The sequence below is a fragment of the Salmo salar genome, chromosome ssa22 (genome assembly GCF_905237065.1).
Source record: "Salmo salar chromosome ssa22, Ssal_v3.1, whole genome shotgun sequence".
Lineage (NCBI taxonomy): Eukaryota > Metazoa > Chordata > Actinopteri > Salmoniformes > Salmonidae > Salmo > Salmo salar.
In genome coordinates, this window is record NC_059463.1 from 43,191,484 (window position 1) to 43,212,382 (window position 20,899).

Below are 20,899 nucleotides of genomic sequence, written 5' to 3' on the forward strand. Positions count from 1 at the left end.
AAAAGCCATAGCTCAGACTGGCCAATAAAAATAAAAGATTAAGATGGGCAAAAGAACAGGCACAAAAAAAAAAGTAAATGTCTAAGTTACCGTAAACTTTTGAATGGAAGTGTGTGATACTATTGGGCAATGTGCCTAAATGTATCCAACCTGGCACCGCATTGGAAGGAACCCATGTGGTGAGAAGCCTTGCTGACGGTGGAGAAGTCTTGACCAAAAATATATATAAAAAATAAATAAAAAAATAGGTTCAGCATCACTCATCCTGCAGTCACAGCCTCACCTAGTGGACATCGGCAGGAACTGCACAAAATGTCTGCTTGGCAATTCTCTCAACAAGCATGACTCACTCGCCACATCGCGCAGTTTTGTCAGACTTTGTGGCAGGTTATAATTTACCTTGGCAGGTTGGGATACTTAATGCAGCAGGTTAGGATAATTAGATTAAGAAAAGCGTTACATTTCAACTTTTGATGTTAATTTGATAAAAGCTGTATCCCTTCTAGCCATAACCCTGTAGCACTGACTGGCTCATAGCATAGCAACAAAGGCTCTTCTCCATTGTGGCCCTGCTGATGTTGCTGGAACTGTCTCGACTGTTCTCCGCCACGTTGTCTTGAGCCTCCCCTCTGGTGACCAATGGACAGCTATTCTTGGAATATAGTCTGTATTCTTTCATAGAAACGTGTCCTATCCAGCTCCAGTGGAGTCTCACCATGTATAAAGCTATTCAAGTTATGAAACAAATACACTGTCAAAGCCAGGCCCCAGTGATATTTCAGCTCACCAAATATGACCGACATCCACCTTTGACATGCTGAGGAGTGAGTGAGGTCCATCGTGCTTTTGTGGAGTTTATTGTAGTTATTCATGTGACTAGGATAACAAATAATTTAAATTAAAAAAAAAAAAAAATACTTGCTACCACTGATGCTGAGCAGACAGATACAGTATGCATGTACAAAAACACACTGACAATGCTCTCCAATGATCAGAATCTCAATTGAGAGATTTACAGATAAAAAAAACATTAAATGAATAGATCTCATCATTACAGTTACAGGACCTCCAAAGAGATTTAGAGTAAGTCCCAAATGGCACCCCATTCCCTAGTGCACTACTTTTACCAGAGCCCTTGGGCCCTAAAAGTAGTGCACTTTATAGGAAATAGGGTGCCATCTGGGATACAACCATACAGTACTGCCAAAGCATGATACAAGCAAGCAAATAGTGGTAAACCAGCCCTGCTTGACAGGAATGAGGATTATATCATGTCACATGATCAGACTAACTCCCAGACTTCCAAGCACCTTCCTGTGTCCCTCACAGTCAGTTGAGTCACCCCTGGGTTGTGTTCATTAGGCCCCCAATGGAATGACTATCCGGAATTGCAAATGCTTCTTTTCCTATTGCAAAACATTTTCTGCCCTAATGAACACGACCCAGTACACAGTGTGATGGCACAGACAAAGGTCCTTTTAACATGGAGACTAGGTGTTCATCCCAAATGTCACCCTATTCCCTATATGGTGCACCATTTTGACCATGGCCCATAGGGTAGTGCATTATATAGGAATAAGGTGCCATTTGGGACTCTAACATGCATTAAAAAAGAAATGTTACAGGAAAGCAAAACGTTACATCATTTGGTTCAGCTAATCAACAGATGGTCCATTGGATGAAAAAAACAAAAAAACACTGACACTAAAATGCAACAATATGAATGAGTCATTTTCTCCCTAAGTCACAGGACAGTGTCATGAGTGCAACAAGGGTTTTTGCCTTCTTTGCCATGATTGGTGCAGAGGGACCCCAAGCGAGCACTTCCTGGGGTCACTGGCGCTTGGCCTTGTAGGGTCGCGAGCGTTTCCTGCGGTCTGGTTTCCTCTGTTTGTGTAAACGTCCGATGCTCACTCCCTGGCGACGACGCACAGAGATATTCTGCTCAACCAGACTGGCCAACATGCCTGCAGACAGAAAGCTGATCAGAGGAGAAATGACAATGACTGAACTCCATTGATTTGATTTAAAAGAGGTTCCTGTAAAATTGCCTATGATCTAGTAAATGATATAACATTTCCTGCATGAAAACCCTTATCAGAGAAGAAAAAGCATAATTTATGAACTACTCTCAACCAGCATGGGTCTGACTGCACAGCAGGCAGTAGGGGTGAAATATAGAGATGTGACAGTTAATGAGTGAAAAGAGAGAGGGAGGTAGAGGAAAAGACAGAATGTGCATGAAAATCCACTTCATGCACATTCTGTCTTTTCCTCTACCTCCCTCTCTCTATACCAAAGGAAAGAGGTGGCCTTACCTTCTTGTGCCAGCATGGATATGAAGGTGCAGATGAACTCGTCATAATTATGGGTCCTCCTCTGGTCATCAATCTGGTCAAAATATAGGTGAACATTGAGATTAGAACGCCAACATACAAAACCCACACACAACATGCATAACAAACACGCCCACATAGATTTGGACGTCTGATTAAACGTTTTAATGGCTCTGCTTTAGAGCAACTACAATAACCTTGTATTTTTTCCTCTTCTCCACCTCCTCCTTTAGAAACACTTCATAGTTGGCGATGTCAGCCTCCACACACTTGAGCAGAGCAAGCAGCTCCTGCAGGAAACAAGTGAGAAACAAATTGTGACACACTCACTCTCAATTCAGTTAAATTCAAGGGCTTTATTGGCATGCCAATTATATGTTAACATTGCCAAAGCAAGTGAAGTAGACAAATAAAACAAAAATGAACAGTAAACATTACACAGAAGTTCCAAAAGACATTTCAAAATGTCATATTATTAGCAAATAGTTCAAGTACAAAATGGAAAATAAATAAACATGGGTTGTATTTACAATGGTGTTTGTTCTTCACTCGTTGGCCTTTTGTGGCAACAGGTCACAAATCTTGTGGTATTTCACCCAGTAGATATGGGAGTTTATCAAAATTGGGTTCGTTTTCAAATTCTTTGTGGGTCTGTGTAATCTGAGGGAAATATGTGTCTCTATGGTCATATATTTGGCAGGAGGTTAGGAAGTGCAGCTCAGTTTCCACCTCGTTTTGTGGGCAGTGTGCACATAGCCCGTCTTCTCTTGAGAGCCAGGTCTTGCAGCCTTTTTCAATAGCAAGGCTATGGTCACCGAGTCTGTACATAGTCAAAGCTTTCCTTAAGTTTGGGTCAGTCACAGTGGTCAGGTATTCTTCCACTGTACTCTCTGTTTAGGGCCAAATAGCATTGTAGTTTGCGCTGTTTTTGTTAATTCTTTCCAATGTGTCAAGTGATTATCTTTTGGTTCTCTCATGATTTGGTTGGATCTAACTGTGTTGCTGTCCTGGGGCTCTGTTTGTGAACAGAGCCCTAGGACCAGCTTGCTTAGGGGACTCTTCTCTAGGTTCATCTCTGTAGGTGATGGCTTTGTTATGGAAGGTTTGGGACTCGCTTCCTTTTAGGTGGTTGTAGAATTTAACGTCTCTTTTCTGGATTTTGATAATTAGCTGCCATCGGCCTAATTCTACTCTGCATGCATTATTTGGTGTTTTACATTGTAAGCTGAGGATATTTTTGCAGAATTCTTCATGGAGTCTCTCAATTTGTTTGGTCGCATTCTTGGTTGGTGAGCGGATCTAGAACTGTATTTTTAGCCAGATCCTATTTGGTATGTCAAATTTTATGTTCCCTTTGATGGCATAGAAAGACGATATCACTGATATGCTTCCATCTAGACACCGTTGCCCTAGAGCACAAAAAAAAAAACGATACATAACTCGGCCTAAACATCAGCGTCACAACGAGCTGTTGCCTTGTCGCTCAGCTAGTTCACAGCTTTGTGGAAGTTACAGTGAGGGGAAAAAAGTATTTGATCACCTGTTGATTTTGTACATTTGCCCACTGACAAAGAAATGATCAGTCTAATTTTAATGGTAGGTTTATTTGAACAGTGAGAGACAGAATAACAACAAAAAAATCCAGAAAAACGCATGTCAAAATTTTTATAAATTGATTTGCATTTTAATGAGGGAAATAAGTATTTGACCCCCTCAGAAAGATTTCTGGCTCCCAGGTGTCTTTTATACAGGTAACGAGCTGAGATTAGGAGCACACTCTTAAAGGGAGTGCTAATCTAAGCTTGTTACCTGTATAAAAGACACCTGTCCACAAAAGCAATCAGATTCCAAACGCTCCACCATGGCCAAGACCAAAGAGCTCTCCAAGGATGTCAGGGACAAGATTGTAGACCTACACAAGGCTGGAATGGGCTACAAGACCATCGCCAAGCAGCTTGGTGAGAAGGTGACAACAGTTGGGTCGATTACTCGCAAATGGAAGAAACAAAAGAACTGTCAATCTCCCTCGGCCTGGGGCTCCATGCAAGATCTCACCTCGTGGAGTTGCAATGATCATGAGAATAGTGAGGAATCAGCCCAGAACTACACGGGAGGATCTTGTCAATGATCTCAAGGCAGCTGGGACCATAGTCACCAAGAAAACAATTGGTAACACTACGCCGTGAAGAACTGAAATCCTGCAGCGCCCGCAAGGTCCCCCTGCTCAAGAAAGCACATATACATGCCCGTCTGAAGTTTGCCAATGAACGTCAGAATGATTCAGAGGACAACTGGGTGAAAGTGTTGTGGTCAGATGAGACCAAAATGGAGCTCTTTGGCATCAACTCAACGTGTTTGGAGGAGGAATGCTGCCTATGACCCCAAGAACACCATCCCCACCGTCAAACATGGAGGTGGAAACATTATGCTTTGGGGGTGTTTTTCTGCTAAGGGGACAGGACAACTTCACCGCATCAAAGGGACGATGGACGGGGCCATGTACCGTCAAATCTTGGGTGAGAACCTCCTTCCCTCAGCCAGGGCATTGAAAATGGGTCGTGGATGGTATTCCAGCATGACAATGACCCAAAACACACGGCCAAGGCAACAAAGGAGTGGCTCAAGAAGAAGCACATTCAGGTCCTGGAGTGGCCTAGCCAGTCTCCAGACCTTAATCCCATAGAAACTCTGTGGAGGGAGCTGAAGGTTCGAGTTGCCAAACGTCAGCCTCGAAACCTTAATGACTTGAAGATCTGCAAAGAGGAGTGGGACAAAATCCCTCCTGAGATGTGTGCAAACCTGGTGGCCAACTACAAGAAACGTCTGACCTCTGATTGCCAACAAGGGTTTTGCCACCAAGTACTAAGTCATGTTTTGCAGAGGGGTCAAATACTTATTTCCCTCAATACAATGCAAATCAATTTATAACATTTTTGACATGCGTTTTTCTGGATTTTGTTGTTATTCTGTCTCTCACTGTTCAAATAAACCTACCATTAAAATGATAGACTGATCATTTCTTTGTCAGTGGGCAAACATACAAAATCAGCAGGGGATCAAATACTTTTTTCCCTCACTGTACCTGTGGCGCTGACGTTAAGGCCGAGGTATGTATAGCTTTTTTGTGCGCTAGGGCAATGGTGTCTAGACTGTATTTGTGGTACTGGGAATTGGACCTTTTTTGGAAAACCAATATTTTTGTCCTACTGAGATACAGTCAATCAGGGTCCAGGTCTGACAGAATCTGTGCAGAAGATCCAGGTGCTGCTGTAGGCTCTCTCTACTCATTCCAGTGGTTTCATTTATTAACTATTTTCTAAAAATATAGAATAATACTTTAGACATCAAAACTATGAAATAACACATATGGAATCATGTAGTAACCAAAAAAAGTGTTATACATTTTATTTGAGATTCTTCAAAGTAGCCACCCTTTGTATTGATGAAAGATTTCTACACTTCCGCATTCTCTCAACCAGCTTCACCTGGAATGCCTTCCCAACAGTCTTGAGTTTCCACATATGCTGAGCACTTGTTGGCTGCTTTTGGTTCCCAAACCATCTCAATTGGGTTGAGGTGATTTGATGCATTCCAGGTGCAGCTGGTTGAGAGAATGCCAAGCATGTGCAAAGCTGTCATCAAGGCAAAGGGTGGGTACTTTGAAGAATCTCAAATATTTGTATTTGTTGAACACTTTTTGCTTACTACATGGTTTCATTTAATTTCATAATTTTGATGTCTTCACTATTACTCTACAATGTAGAAAACAGTAAAAAAAAAAAAAGTAGGTGTCCAAACTTGACTAGTACTAATTATATAAACTCGGTCCCTTTTTCAGGACCCTGTCTTTCAAAGATAATTCATAAAAATCCAAATAACTTCAGATCTTCATTGTAAAGGATTTAAACACTGTTTCCCATGCTTGTTCAATGAACCATAAACAATCAATGAACATGCATCTGTGGAACGGTCGTTAAGACACTAACAGCTTACAGACGGTAGGCAATTAAGGTCACAGTTATGAAAACTTAGGATACTAAAGAGGCCTTTCTACTGACTCTGAAAAACAGCAAAAGATGCCTAGGGTCCCTGCTCATCTGCGTGAACGTGCCTTAGGCATGAGGACTGCAAATGTGGCCAGGGTAATAAATTGTACTGTGAGACGCCAACAAAGCGCTACAGGGAGACAGGACAAACAGCTGATCGCCCACAGTGGCAGACCACGTGTAATACCTGCACAGGATCGGTACATCTGAACATCACACCTGCGGGACAGGTACAGGATGGCAACAGCTGCCCGAGTTACACCAGGAATGCACAAGCCCTCCATCAGTGCTCAGACTGTCCGCAATAGGCTGAACGAAGCTGGACTGAGGGCTTGTAGGCCTGTTGTAAGGCAGGTCCTCACAAGACATCACCGGCAACAACGTCGCCTATGGGCACAAACCCACTGTCGCTGGACCAGACAGGACTGGCAAAAAGTGCTCTTCACTGACGAGGGATCTCACCAGGGGTGATGGTCAGATTCGCATTTATCGTCGAAGGAATGAGCGTTACACCAAGGCCTGTACTCTGGAGCGGGATCGATTTGGAGGTGGAGGGTCCGTCATGGTCTGGGGCGGTGTGTCACAGCATCATCGGACTGAGCTTGTCGTCATTGCAGGCAATCTCAACGTTGTGCCTTACAGGGAAGACACCCTCCTCCCTCATGTGGTACCCTTCCTGCAGGCTCATCCTGACATGACAATGCCACCAGCCATACTGCTCGTTCTGTGTGTGATTTCCTGCAAGACAGGAATGTCAGTGTTCTGCCATGGCCAGCGAAGAGCCCAGATCTCAATCCCATTGAGCATGTCTGAGACCTGTTGAATCGGAGGGTGAGGGCTAGGGCCATTCCCCCCAGAAATGTCTGGGAAATTGCAGGTGCCTTGGTGGAAGAGTGGGGTAACATCTCACAGCAAGACCTGGCAAATCTGGTGCAGTCCATGAGGAGGAGCTGCACGGCAGTACTTAATGCAGCTGGTGGCCACACCAGACACTGTTACTTTTGATTTTGACCCTCCCTTTGTTTAGGGACACATTATTCCATTTCGGTAAGTCACGTCTGTGGAACTTGTTCAGTTTATGTCACGTCTCAGTTGTTGAATCTTGTTTTGTTCATACAAATATTTACACATGTTAAGTTTGCTGAAAATAAACGCAGTTGACAGTGAGAGGATGTTTCTTTTTTTGCTGAGTTTATATCGCCAGATATGTTTCTAAGAAAGAGGGAAAGGACTTACTTTAGGAGAGTATTTTTCCCCAGATGGCTTGTTGCTTCCAACGGTTTCCGTGGAGATGACCTTTTCCATGCTGGGTTTGACCTCTGTTGTTTCTCTGATCTCTTCCACCTCCACCGAAGGTCCCTCCTTCCCCTCCTCCTTCACGCCGTCCCCCTCTACTGCTGGATTGCTACCTTGCTCTTTTACCTTCTCTGGAGTGCCTGCCTTCTTCTCTTCAAGAGCTGTATCAGCTGTACAGGCAAGAAACAGACCTATTTAGCAGCTATAAACGAGACCTGGGTTCAAATACTCTTAAATCTTTCAAATACTTTGTGTTTGCTTTAGCCTGCCTGGAATGCAATTAAGCACAGATAGTGTTAAAATATTTCAAATAGTGCTTGAACCCAGGTCTGGTTCCAATTTAGTGATATCGTCTTCCATATGCTTCTGTTTTCATCTCAAGAGCAGTGTGACTCTGGTATTAGATTAGTATAATCCAGGTATTAATATGGATTATGTAATTAGGTCTAAAGGTAAACAGATACACTTTGAAATGTAATTTACGATGATCTTAATCGAGTGCCCATGTTCGCTTCCCCACAGGTCCAATACCTCAATTTCAATCACTCTCACCCACCCACGCACACACCCGTCCTTCCTCACCGGGTGGTGGTACAGTGTATATAACCCCATCCTCCTGTAGGTGCAGCAGGGCGGTGCTGACGGAGGGCCCCAGCTCTCTAACGGCCCGGTTCTGTCTGGCATCCAGCCTCAGTAGACCCTCATCCTCCCCAAACAACACCCGGGACAGGTGGGACGCAACAGGGCTGGAGGGCCGCGTGGCCGCCTGGGAGCGGGCCGGGGAGCGCAGTGGTGAGTTGAAGGCACTGCCGATCTCAGAGGCGGTGTCGGTGCTCTCGTTGCTGGGTGTGGGCGAGGGCTGGGAGGCGGCCGTGATCACGATGCCCCCAGTGCGGCCCTCGGTACGGACGGAGAGGGGCGTGGCCAGAGAATCCTTCCTCTGGACTTCCTTCTTGAGTTTCTCGGCCAGGACGCCGAGTGCCAGCTTGGTCTCTACGCCGGTGCCTCCCCCGACACGGCCTGTACGGGAACGCAGCACCCCTTTACGCCTGAACCTACGCACACAAATACATTTCAAACACTCCAATTGCTTGGAAGAGAACATTTTGATCCTAGATCAGCACTCCTACACTTTGTGAATACGGGCCCATGTGATGTGAAGGAACTGACCTGGTTGGTGTGCCAATCTCTTCCTCCTCTTCATCCTCATAGTCATCGTCATCAGAGTAGGGGGGCTGGGGCGCACCGGGCACCCGGGGACGACCCACCCCTGTCGCAAGGTCCTCATCCTCCTGTCAGAGAACAACCAATCAGCGACCTTGCCAAGGCAAACATACAGTATTGGCTTCGAGTTGAATCCTAACTTGAGGTAGGAGTATGTAAGTCAAGACTGTTGTAAAAATCATGCATTAATGTCAATGAGAGTTGTGTGGAAATGTTGAGTTATGTCGCATCATAACCCGTCCCCCCGACCTGCATGGGGGACTTGGCGTAGTTGTGGTTGTCCAAGAAGGCTGGTAGGCGAGGGACGATGGGGCTGGTGACAGGCTGGGAGGCCCCCGCTGGTTTCCCCATGGCTTTCCCCTTGCCTGAGGGGCTCGGGACCAATTGGGACTGGGCTGCTGTGTCTGCACAACAGGGGAACACATGGTCAGAGTCCATGAATGTCAATGTACCAGTTGAAGCACATCATACCCTGCGACAGGCAGCATCCCAAATGACACCCTATTCCATATATAGTGCAGTACTTTTGACAGGGCCCTGGGAAAAGGTAGTGCACAATAAAGGCAATAGGGTGACTCATAAGACTCACATTCTCATGTCTATAAAGAGGACCAACATTGAGGAGGTTCAGAGCTGAATTTAATACCTGTGGGAGGAGTCTGCTCAGCCCCCTGTGATGTAACAGGTTGAGGGTCTGCCTCTTCTTTTTTGATAGTAAGGGGCGTGTCGTCTGAGGGGGAGGAGTCTGGATGCTTCCTGTCCTGTACAAGCTCTGGCTGGGTGACCCGGATCAGCTGGGGAACAGGTCACACTCATATCAAGTCAGTCAGACAGACATTGTGCATGTCTGTATGCGTCTATGGGTGCATTCATTTTAGCTAATCAAGGGCACCAGGCAAGCTAAATGCACCCACAGACACACACATTCTCACTGGGCGGTATCAGTGGGCTCCGTTGTCTGTGTCCAGACCTACTGTAGCCACTCCAGAACCATTTGATAGTTATGATTTTACACACACTTTAATCATTTTACAGGCACTCTTATCCAGAGCAATTAAGGTTAAGTGACTTACTCAAGGGCACGTTGACAGATTTGTTTTACCTAGTCGGCTCAGGGATATAAAACAGCGACCTTTCAGTTACTGGACCAACACTCTTAACCGCTAGCCTCCCTGCCACCATGCGCTCACACACGCACTCACACACGCACTCACACACGCACACACCCCTGTGTCTCCTGACCTGCTGTAGCCCCTCCAGTACCATCTGTCTGTTCCTCTTCAGGATCTCCAGCTTTGACTCATACTTCACCCTGCGGTCCGGAACCACTGCCATCAGGTTGAAGCGGATATCATGGTAGGGCTCTCTGGGAGGGGCGACAAAAGTGTGTGAGCTAGAGTCTGAACATCTCATTCAGTGTTACTGAGGCAGGAGATTGGCCCCTGACTCACCCAGCCGTGGCCAAGCCAATCCTCTCCATAATGACCCGCCGTGCCTTATCCGTCCACTCCTCCTCCTCTCCCCATGGCCCTGAGAGAGAGAGCAAGAGAAAATTAAAGTGTTTACAATTGACCTCCCCCTAAAAGCTGCTTTCATATAGAGCCCACGAGGTCACTGGAGTGTACACCTAGTGTGTGTCCCAAATGGCACCCTATTCCCTATATATTGCACAAATTTTGACCCTAGCAGAACTGGCCAAGAGTAGTGCACTATACCGGGAATATGGTAGCATTTGGGACACCTCCATTGTAGTCTAACAGTAGTCCTCAGGGGTTATATTGTTATATTATATAGCCACGCTGTAGATTAGAGAAGTCGTAGCAAGGTGCTTTGAAGGCGCCAGGCTGTCTCAATGTGAGATAGTGGTACAATGCTGCTTCTCTATCACAGTTTGCAGTTCTTACCGTGGTCAATGGGGTACGCCTTGAGGCCATCTAGCTCAAACAAGCGGTCTTTGATGGGCACGTAGCTGACAAAGTGGAATGCTTCCATGGTCCGCACGGCGCTAATCCCGTTCTGCTTCTCCGGCAGGTGCCTGGGCTCCGGTCTCCATGGAAAGAGAAGGAAGAGGTGTGAGAATTGGACAGAGCTGAACATCACTGGTAGCCCTTTCCATTCACTGCCCGCAACCTTGTTCTGTACACCTCCAAAACAAAGGTCATGTGGTTTGGTAAGAAGACTGCCCCTCTCCCCACAGGTGTGATTACTACCTCTGAGGGTTTAGAGCTTGAGGTAGTCACCTCATACAAGTACTTGGGAGTATGGCTAGTCAGTACACTGTCCTTCTCTCAGCACATATCAAAGCTGCAGGCTAACGTTAAATCTAGACTTGGTTTCCTCTATCGTAATCGCTCCTCTTTCACCCCAGCTGCCAAACTAACCCTGATTCAGATGACCATCCTACCCATGCTAGATTACGGAGACATAATTTATTGATCAGCTGGTAAGGGTGCTCTCGAGCGGCTAGATGTTCTTTACCATTCAGCCATCAGATTTGCCACCAATGCTCCTTATAGGACACATCACTGCACTCCATACTCCTCAGTAAACTGGTCATCTCTGTATACCCATCGCAAGACCGACCGGTTGACGCTTATTTATAAAACCCTCTTAGGCCTCACTTCCCCCTATCTGAGATATCTACTGCAGCCCTCATCCGCCACATACAACACCCGTTCTGCCAGTCACATTCTGTTAAAGGTAATCAAAGCACACACATCCCTGGGTCGCTCATCTTTTCAGTTCGCTGCAGCTAGCGACTGGAACGAGCTGCAACAAACACTCAAACTGGACAGTTTTATCTCAATCTCTTCATTCAAAGACTCAATCATGGACACTCTTACTGACAGTTGTGGCTGCTTTGTGTGATGTATTGTCTCTACCTTCATGCTGTTGTCGGTGCCCAATAATGTTTGTACCATGTGCTGCTGCCATGTGCTGCTGCCATGTTGTGTTACTAACATGTTGTCTTCATGTGTTGCTGCCATGCTATGTTGTCATCTTAAGTCTCTTTATGTAGTGATGTGTGTTTTGTCCTAGATTTTTTAAATCCCAGCCCCCATCCCTGCAGGAGGCCTTTTGCCTTTTGGTATGCCGTCATTGTAAATAAGAATTTGTTCTTAACTGACTTGCCTAGTTAAATAAAAAAATAAATGCAATACAAGTCAATCATGGGTGGCAGTGCCACATTTGTATACATCAGTGTTGTATTCATTAGTGCACAGCAAAACATTTTGCAACGAAATATGAACACAATCGTTTCTTATTGGACAAGTTCAGGTAGGTCATCTCCTGTTTCAGTCTTTTCTTACGTGCCTAGTGACTAAAACCTAGCGGTAGACCCAGAATGAAGGGGCATACACAATATGGAGGGACAGATGCCACAGTGCCTCCTACCTGGCATGACTGTTGTGTGCTTTAGCCAGCTCTGGGGCATTTCCAATGGCGTAGCCTTTACTCTGAAAAAATATAAAATACTATCATGTAAAATTTGATTAATCATGACACCACAGTAAAAATTGGAGAGCGGTGTGGTGTGTGTACACCTCACCTCTGGGCCGAAGCCTTTAGTGAAGGTCTTCATGCGGCTGAGGGTAGTGCCCAACTCAACCCCACTACAGTTCAGGAGCACGCTCAGAAGTGCATGGGTGGCGCAGGAGTTTGGGATCAGCTGGACACAAAAATAATAACTGTAAAGGAACTCAATGGCATAAAGAAAAATGCCTTCCTATGACACCGTCGGCACAGTAGGAAATGACGGAATGCACCACATTCTGACAACAATATACAGTGTCTTCGGAAAGTATTCATACCCCTTGACTATTCCACATTTTGTTACAGCCTTATATATTTTTTTATTTTTTTATTTTATTTATTATTATCCTCAGCAATCTACACACAATACCCCATAAAGCCAAAGCGAAAACATTTTTTGCTACTTTATACAAAATAAATACATTCAGATCCTTTGCTATGAGACTCAAAATTGAGCTCAGGTGCATATTGTTTCCACTGATCATCCTTTAGATATACAACTTCATTGGAGTCCACCTGTGGTAAATTCAATTGATTGGACATGATTTGGAAAGGAACACACCAGTCTACATAAAACGTCCTACAGATCACAGTGAATAGCAAAGGAAAAACCAAGCCATGGAGGTCAAAGGAATGTCCGTAAAGCGCAGAGACAGGACTATGTCAAGACACAGATCTGGGGAAGGGTACCAAAACATTTCTGCAGCACTGAAGGTCCCCCAAGAACACAGTGTCCTCCATCATTCTTCCTAGAGCTTGCCGTCTGGCCAAACTGAGAAATTGGGGAGAAGGGCCTTAGTCAGGGAGGTGGCTAAGAATGCGATGGTCACTGAGAGAGCTCCAGAGTTCGTCTGTGGAGACGGGAGAACCTTCCAGAAGGACAACCATCTATGCAGAACTCCACCAATCAGGGCTTTATGGTAGAGTGGCCAGATGGAAGCCATGCCTCAGTAAAAGGCACCTAGCTCGCTTGGAGTTTGCCAACAGGCACCTAAAGACTCTCAGACCATGAGAAACAAGATTCTCTGGTCTGATGAAACCAAGATTGAACGTCACTTCTGGAGGAAACCTGGCACCATCCCTATGGTGAAGTATGGTGGTGGTAGCATCATGCTGTGGGGATGTTTATCAGCAGCAGGGACTGGGAAACTAGTCAGGATTGAGGCAAAGATGAACAGAGAAAAGTACAGAGAGATCCTTGAAGAAAACCTGGCTTTGGGACAAGTCTTTGAATGTCCTTGAGTGGCCCAGCCAGAGCCCGGACTTGAACCCGATCGAACATCTCTGGAGAGACCTGAAAATAGCTGGGTAGCAAAACTCCCCATCCAAACTGACAGAGCTTGAGAGGATCTGCAGAGAAGATTGGGAGAAACTCCCCAAATACAGGTGCGCCAAGCTTGTAGCGTCATACCCAAGAAGACTGGAGGCTGTAATCGCTGCCAAAGGTGCTTCAACAAAGTACTGAGTAAAGGGTCTGAATACTTATGTAAATGTATTTTTTTATAAATTAGCAAAAATTTCTAAAATCCTGTTTTTGCTTTGTCATTATAGGGTGTTGTATGTAGATTGATGAGGAAAACATTTTGTTTTATAAAGTTTTGGAATAAGGCTGTAACCTACCAAAACATGGAAAAAGTCAGGGGGTCTGAATACTTTCCGAAGGCACTGTAGCCTCCATGCATGCAAATCTGTATTAAGGCAAGCTGACTGCCCTGAACCCTACAGCGTAGTCAAGGATTAAAACAGACTCACCTGGTGGGCAAAGAACATGTCATTAACAATGTCATCATCAATGACAGAGGTCTCATCCACCAAGGTGGAGACTTTCCTCCTAGACCTTCGCTCCTCAATCCACTTGAATAGGAAGATGAAGCCATACACGGGGCTGGGGGGGAGGGGGGTGATGGGAGTTAGTCAACAACATCAGACAACGGTCCACAGATTTGGGTCTCTCATACACAGTGGTGTTCATTTAAATTAGTAAGGCTTTCAAAGAGGTTGTCACAGTGCGAAATAGGGCTCTGGTCAAACGTAGTGCACTATGTAGGGAATAAGTAGCCCTTGATCATGACTCAGTTCCATTACACATACCAATAATGCTGCATTTACATGGTACAAGGTAGACAGCAAACCGGATGTCTTTGTTTTCAATGACAGCATGATGGTAAATGCTGTTGAGGCTGGCATTGAATGCTGGAGTTGAAATATCTGCCATAGCCTTGTTTTCTACCAGATGTTTGTTTACTGAAATCACCATAGCAACATACTGATTTTTATAACTAAACCAAGATAGAGCACAGCGCGTTGTTTCAAATGGGAACAAATTAGTCATAGTAGGCAGAAAAAGCAAGGAGCTGGTCAGAGCCAAGTACGAGCTTGCATTACGGAACGCCTACTTTGAAGTGCGTGTGCAATAACTCAATTCACCTTTGCACTCCTAAACAATAATAGGGCACTTTAGCAAAGGGTAAAGTCTACAAAAATTGTCCACTCTGTTCATTACAGATTCTAGTTTTGGGAAGAGAACTGTATGGAGTGCAAATGTTCCATCGATGAGAAAATTTGCAGGATGTCAGCCAAAATCCATCGCGTTCCAGCTTCTCCCACTGCCAGACACTTGGCGTGGAAACGCCAAGAGGATGCTTCACATTTATACATCTGGTGAAATATCTGTCTCACTGCGCTCTGTGCCGTCGTGCTGGCTTGCTTTTGCAGTCACCGTCTTTCTTGCCCCGCTATGCCGACTTGTATGACGGTTTTTGCGTCCCACATCTAAACACAGCATAAGAGTCATTGTACAAATGCATCTTCTGTACAAGTGAGTTTAAGATGCCCGATGCAGTCTGAACAATTCAGCCCAAAGGTGTTCGATGGGGTTGAGGTCAGGGCTCTGAGCAAGGCCAATCAAGTTCTTCCACACCGATCGACAAACCATTTCTGTATGGACCACACTTTATGTGGGGGGGGCATTGTCACTCTGAAAAAGGAATGGGACTTCCCCAAACTGTTGCCACAAAGTTGGAATCACAGAATCATCTAGAATGTCATTGCATGCTGTAGCGTAAAGGTTTCCCTTCACTGGAACTAAGGGGACTTGCCCAAACCATGAAAAACAGCCTCAGACCATTACTCATCCACCAGATTTTACAGCTGGCACTATGAAAATGGGGCAGGTAGTGTTTTCCTGGCATCTGCCAAAACCAAATTTGTTCGATGGACTGCCAAATGGTGAGGCATGATCCATCACTCCAGAGAACGTGTTTCCACTGCTCCAGAGTCCAATGGTGGCGAGCTTAAAACCACTCCAACCGAGGCTTGGCATTGCCCATGGTGATCTTAGGCTTGTGTGTGGCTGCTTGGCCATGGAAACCCCATTTCATGAAGCTCCCGACAAACAGTTATTGTGCTGACGTTGCCTTCAGAGGCAGTTTGGAAAAATCGGTAGTGAGTGTTGCAGAGGGCAGACGTTTATTACGCGCTACAGAACTCAGCGGTCCCGTTTTGTGATCTTGTGTGGCATACGACTTCGCGGCTCCTAGACGTTTCCACTTCACAATAAGGGCACTTACAGTTAACCGGGGCAGCTCTAGCAAGGCAGAAATTTGACGACCTGACTTGTTGGAAAGGTGGCATCCTATGACGTTACCACATTAAAAGTCACTGAGCTCTTCAGTTATGACATTTATACTGCCATTGTTTGTATAGGGCAATTGCATGGCTCTGTGCTTGATTTTAGACAGCTGAAAAAAACAAATCCACTCATTTGAATGGGTGACCACATATACTTTAGTATATGGAGTTGAAGTCGGAAGTTTACATACACCTTAGCCAATTACATTTAAACTCAGGTCCACAATTCCTGACATTTAATCCTAGTAAAAATGCCCTGTTTTAGGATCACCACTTTATTTTAAGAATGTGAAATGTCAGAATAATAGTAGAGAGAATTATTTTTTCCAGCTTTTATTTCTTTCATCACATTCCCAGTGAGTCAGAAGTTTACATACACTCAATTAGTATTTGGTAGCATTGCCTTCAAATTGTTTTAGACTTGGGTCAAACGTTTCGGGTAGCTTTCCACAAGCTTCCCACAATAAGTTGGGTGAATTTTGGCCCATTCCTCCTGACAGAGCTGGTGTAACTGAGTCCGGTTTGTAGGCCTCCTTGCTCGCACACGCTTTTTCAGTTCTGCCCACACATTTTCTACAGGATTGAGGTCAGGGCTTTGTGATGGCCACGCCAATACCTTGGCTTTGTTGTCCATAAGCCATTTTGCCACAACTTTGGAAGTATGCTTGGTGTCATTGTCCATTTGGAAGACCCATTTGCGACCAAGCTTTAACTTCCCGACTCATGTCTTGAGATGTTGCTTAAATATATCCACATAATTTTCCTTCTCATGATGCCATCTATTTTGTGAAGTGCACCAGTCCCTCCTGCAGCAAAGCACCCCCACAACATGATGCTGCCACCTCCATGCTTCACGGTTGGGATGGTGTTCTTTGGCTTGCAAGGCTCCCCCTTTTTCCTCCAAACACAACGATGGTCATTATGGCCAAACAGTGCTTTTTTTGTTTCGTCCTCTGGTCTGGACTCATTGTACTGTGGATATAGATACTTTTGTACCTGTTTCCTCCAGCATCTTCACAAGGTCCTTTGCTGTTGTTCTGGGATTGATTTGCACTTTTTGCACCAAAGTATGTTCATCTCTAGGAGACAGAACGCGTCTCCTTCCGAGCGGTATGACGGCTGCGTGGTCCCATGGTGTATATACTTGCGTACTATTGTTTGTACAGATGAACGTGGTACCTTCAGGCGTTTGGAAATTGCTCCCAAGGACGAACCAGACTTGTGGAGGTCTACAATTTATTTTCGGAGGTCTTGGCTGATTTTTGATTTTCCCATGATGTCAAGCAAAGAGGCACTGAGTTTGAAGGTAGGCCTGGAAATACATCCACAGGTACACCTCCAATTGACTAAAATTATGTCAATAAGCCTATCAGTAGCTTCTAAAGCCATTACATCATTTTCTGGAATTTTCCAAGCTGTTTAAAGTAGAGGTCGACCCAATCTGATATTACAATGCCGATACCAATTATTGAAGGACAAAAAAAAAAAGCCGATACCGATTATTGACAGACCAAAAAAAATGCCGATGCCGATTATTCAAGGCCCAAAAAGTGCCCATGCTGATTAATCGGCCGATTTTTCTTACATATATTTGTAATAATGACAATTACAACAATACTGAATGAACACTTATTTTAACTTAATATAATACATCAATAAAAACTATTTAGTCTCAAATAAATAATGAAACACGTTCAATTTGGTTTAAATAATGCAAAAACAAAGTGTTGGAGAAGAAAGTAAAAGTGCAATTTGTGCCAGGTAAAAAAAGCTAACATTTAAGTTCCTTGCTCAGAACTTATTTTACCTTTATTTAACTAGGCAACTCAGTTAATGAACACATTTTTATTTTCAATGATGGCCTAGGAACAGTATGAAAGCTGGTGGTTCCTTTTAACATGAGTCTCCAATATTCCCAGGTAAGAAGTTTTAGGTTGTAGTTATTATAGGACTATTTCTCTCTATACCATTGACTATTGGATGTTCTAATAGGTACTTTAGTATTGCCAGCCTAATCTCGGGAGTTGATAGGTTTGAAGTCATAAACAGCGCAATGCTTGAAGCAGAGCGAAGAGCTGCTGGCCAATGCAGGAAAGTGCTGTTTGAATGAATGCTTACGAGCCTGCTGCTGCCTACCACCGCTTAGTCAGACTGCTTTTTCAAATCAGACTTAATCATAACACACAGAAATACGAGCCTTAGGTCATTAATATGGTCAAATCCGGAAACTATCATTTCGAAAACAAAACATTTATTTTTTCTGTGAAATACGGAACCGTTCCGTATTTTATCTAACGGATAGCATCCCCAAGTCTAAATATTACTGTTACATTGCACAGCCTTCAATGTTGTGTCATAATCATGTACAATTCTGGCAAATTAATTACAGTCTTTGTTAGGAAGAAATGGTCTTCACACAGTTCGCAACGAGCCAGGCGGCCCAAACTGCTGCATATACCCTGACTCTGCTTACACAGAACGCAAGAGAAGTGACACAATTTCCCTAGTTAAAAGAAATTCATGTTAGCAGGCAATATTAACTAAATATGCAGATTTAAAAATATATACTTGTGTATTGATTTTAAGAAAAGCATTGATGTTTATGGTTAGGCACATTGGTGCAACGACAGTGCTTTTTTCGCAAAAGTGCTTGTTAAACCACCCGTTTGGCAAAGTTGGCTGAGATTCAATGATAAATTAACAGGCACGGCATCGATTATATGCAGCGCAGGACAAGCTAGATAAACTAGTAATATCATTAACCATGTGTAGTTAACTAGTGATTATGTTAAGATTGACTGTTTTTTATAAGATAAGTTTAATGCTAGCTAGCACCTTACCTTGGCTCCTTGCTGCACTCGCATAACAGGTAGTCAGCCTGCCACGCAGTCTCCTCGTGGAGTGCAATGTAATCGGCCATGATCGGTGTCTAAAAATGCTGATTACCAATTGTTATGAAAACTTGAAATCGGCCCTAATTACTCGGCCATTCCATTTAATTGGTCGACCTCTAGTTTAAAGGCAGTCAACTTAGTGTATGTAAACTTCTGACCCACTGGAATTGTGATACAGTGAATTATAAGTGAAATAATCTGTCTGTGAACAATTGTTGGAAAAATGACTTGTGTCATGCAAAAAACGATAGTTTGTTAACAAGAATTTTGTGGAGTGGTTGAAAAATGATTTTTAATGACTCCAACCTAAGTGTATGTAAGCTTCCGACTTCAACTGTATAGTGTCTTTCATATTAGCAATAAATAACTTAAAAAAACTAAACTAGAAATTGATACACCTTTATAGGGTTAGTGTTCCCACGCAGCCATAATGCCATGTTACAGCACGTGTTTACGGAAGACAGAGGGACCACCTGTGCTAGTTAGTTATCCATCTTGCTAACTCTGAAACACCTGTGTGTAATGGAAGAAGGCCGCCAGAAACGCGCTGTCACTGAAAAATACTGTTGGCTGCAACTGTGATAATGTCAGTTAAAACACTAAGTGTGTATTTTGCATTTGTGAAATTAAAGTAGAGGGCTTTATGTTTCTATAACCGTACCACAACTGTATCAATTCACGTTTAGATGGAGTATTTGGCTGTTTTGGCTGCCAGAGCCAGCCTACCTCTGAAAATAGCATAAGGCTATAACGTTAGGCTCCTTAAGAATACATCTTTGGCTAGAGAATAGGGTGCCATTTCAGATAGTGACAGTAACCAGATTAGCATGACTCCATACCTTGGACACTTGCTTTGTAGGTCGTATATCTCCTCTACCTGGACCCCCTTCACACCTACATTATAAACACACATGCAAAACACACAAAGGGATGCTCAAAGTATATGCTGTTCAAACTTATCTTGTACATGTTACTTTAACAACCAGCCTGTCAAATCAACTCACCAAAATCCTCCACCAAGAGCGTGAACAGCCCTGCAAACACCATAGAAAACCCACACGTTAATGGAGCGTTTAACACTATGGCATCGACCATATAAACAGAGATTATTATTCCTCCTTGTGCAACTGGCTAAGGAACAATCAATATAGCTATTAACGTTACCTGTGGCAATGACATACGACTATAACGTTAATTGCTATTATTAAACGTGTTGATGTGTTTAGTGACAGTAAAACATAGATTATCAAACATTTCGATTACAGATTAGATTTGACAACGAATTGGTTAATGTTAGCTAGCGTTAGCTTCTTACCCGGGTCACTCTCGAGCTCCAGCCACCCTTTGTTCATTTTTGCATGTACACACAGTCAATCGATATTAAAGCTAGTCCGCCAGTCCATAGTTATAGAATCACTGCATACAGTTTATCCAATTAGCTAACGGAACGAAGAAAAATGCATTTCTAAAACGTCGTAGCTAGTTGAGAGATAAACACAAAAGAATGACAGCTCGGACGCCTTAAATGTACGTAATTTAGATGCGACTTCGATAGAGTCGCGTTCAAGAGGGTTTCCACTAGATAGCAGACCTAAAACTGGCTCTATTGTAAAAATGTATGAAAACAAAATGTTATTTTTGGTCTTAATATAAGGTTAGGGTCAGGTATATGGTTAGCGGTGTGGTTAGGTTTAAAATCAGATACATTTTAGAAATAGACGGGGTTTAGACAAAAATAGTACAGTAGGAAACTGGTTTAGCCATAATTATGACTTTGTGGCTGTGGTAACTAGTGACGACCGTCATTCAATCCATTTACCCAGCAGATGGCGCCATAATATACTTTCTCGTGGTATGCATTTATAGACAAATTACATAAATGCTCTAATTACTATTCTATTATCATTGACTCAATTATTTCGTGTTGCTGAGTACAGCA

The 20,899-nt window shown here is 43.9% G+C and overlaps 1 protein-coding gene across 3 annotated transcripts; it reads right to left on the reverse strand.

Moving 5' to 3' along the window:
- Positions 1-840: 840 nt before the first annotated feature.
- Positions 841-20,556, reverse strand: LOC106583439 (ubiquitin carboxyl-terminal hydrolase BAP1). 3 transcript variants are annotated; one of them, XM_014167598.2, is made up of 17 exons: positions 20,276-20,556; positions 19,965-19,994; positions 19,800-19,854; positions 14,189-14,321; positions 12,453-12,572; positions 12,299-12,360; positions 10,807-10,949; positions 10,354-10,432; positions 10,145-10,268; positions 9,549-9,696; positions 9,152-9,306; positions 8,849-8,970; positions 8,261-8,733; positions 7,619-7,848; positions 2,534-2,626; positions 2,319-2,391; positions 841-1,967 (listed from the first exon to the last, which is right to left on the reverse strand). In XM_014167598.2, exons 1-17 carry the CDS (start codon positions 20,310-20,312, stop codon positions 1,834-1,836), a joined length of 2,211 nt encoding a protein of 736 aa, XP_014023073.1. In that variant the 5' UTR covers positions 20,313-20,556; the 3' UTR covers positions 841-1,833. The 3 variants fall into 3 exon arrangements, 2 of the variants coding, with proteins under 2 accessions (XP_014023073.1, XP_014023074.1); XM_014167599.2 differs by having other exon boundaries at positions 841-1,981; XR_006761427.1 differs by lacking the exon at positions 841-1,967 and having other exon boundaries at positions 8,235-8,733.
- Between the last annotated feature and the right edge of the window lie 343 nt (positions 20,557-20,899).

Bases quoted from the DNA above. Each gene is read 5' to 3' on its own strand.
- LOC106583439 (XM_014167598.2), bottom strand. From the start codon at position 20,312: ATGAACAAAGGGTGGCTGGAGCTCGAGAGTGACCCGG. The intron at 12,573-14,188 runs GTGAGTCTGTTT...TTTTGTGTCCAG, and splicing joins ACATGTTCTTTGCCCACCAG to CTGATCCCAAACTCCTGCGC. The intron at 10,433-10,806 runs GTAAGAACTGCA...TCTCTCTCTCAG, and splicing joins GGCGTACCCCATTGACCACG to GGCCATGGGGAGAGGAGGAG.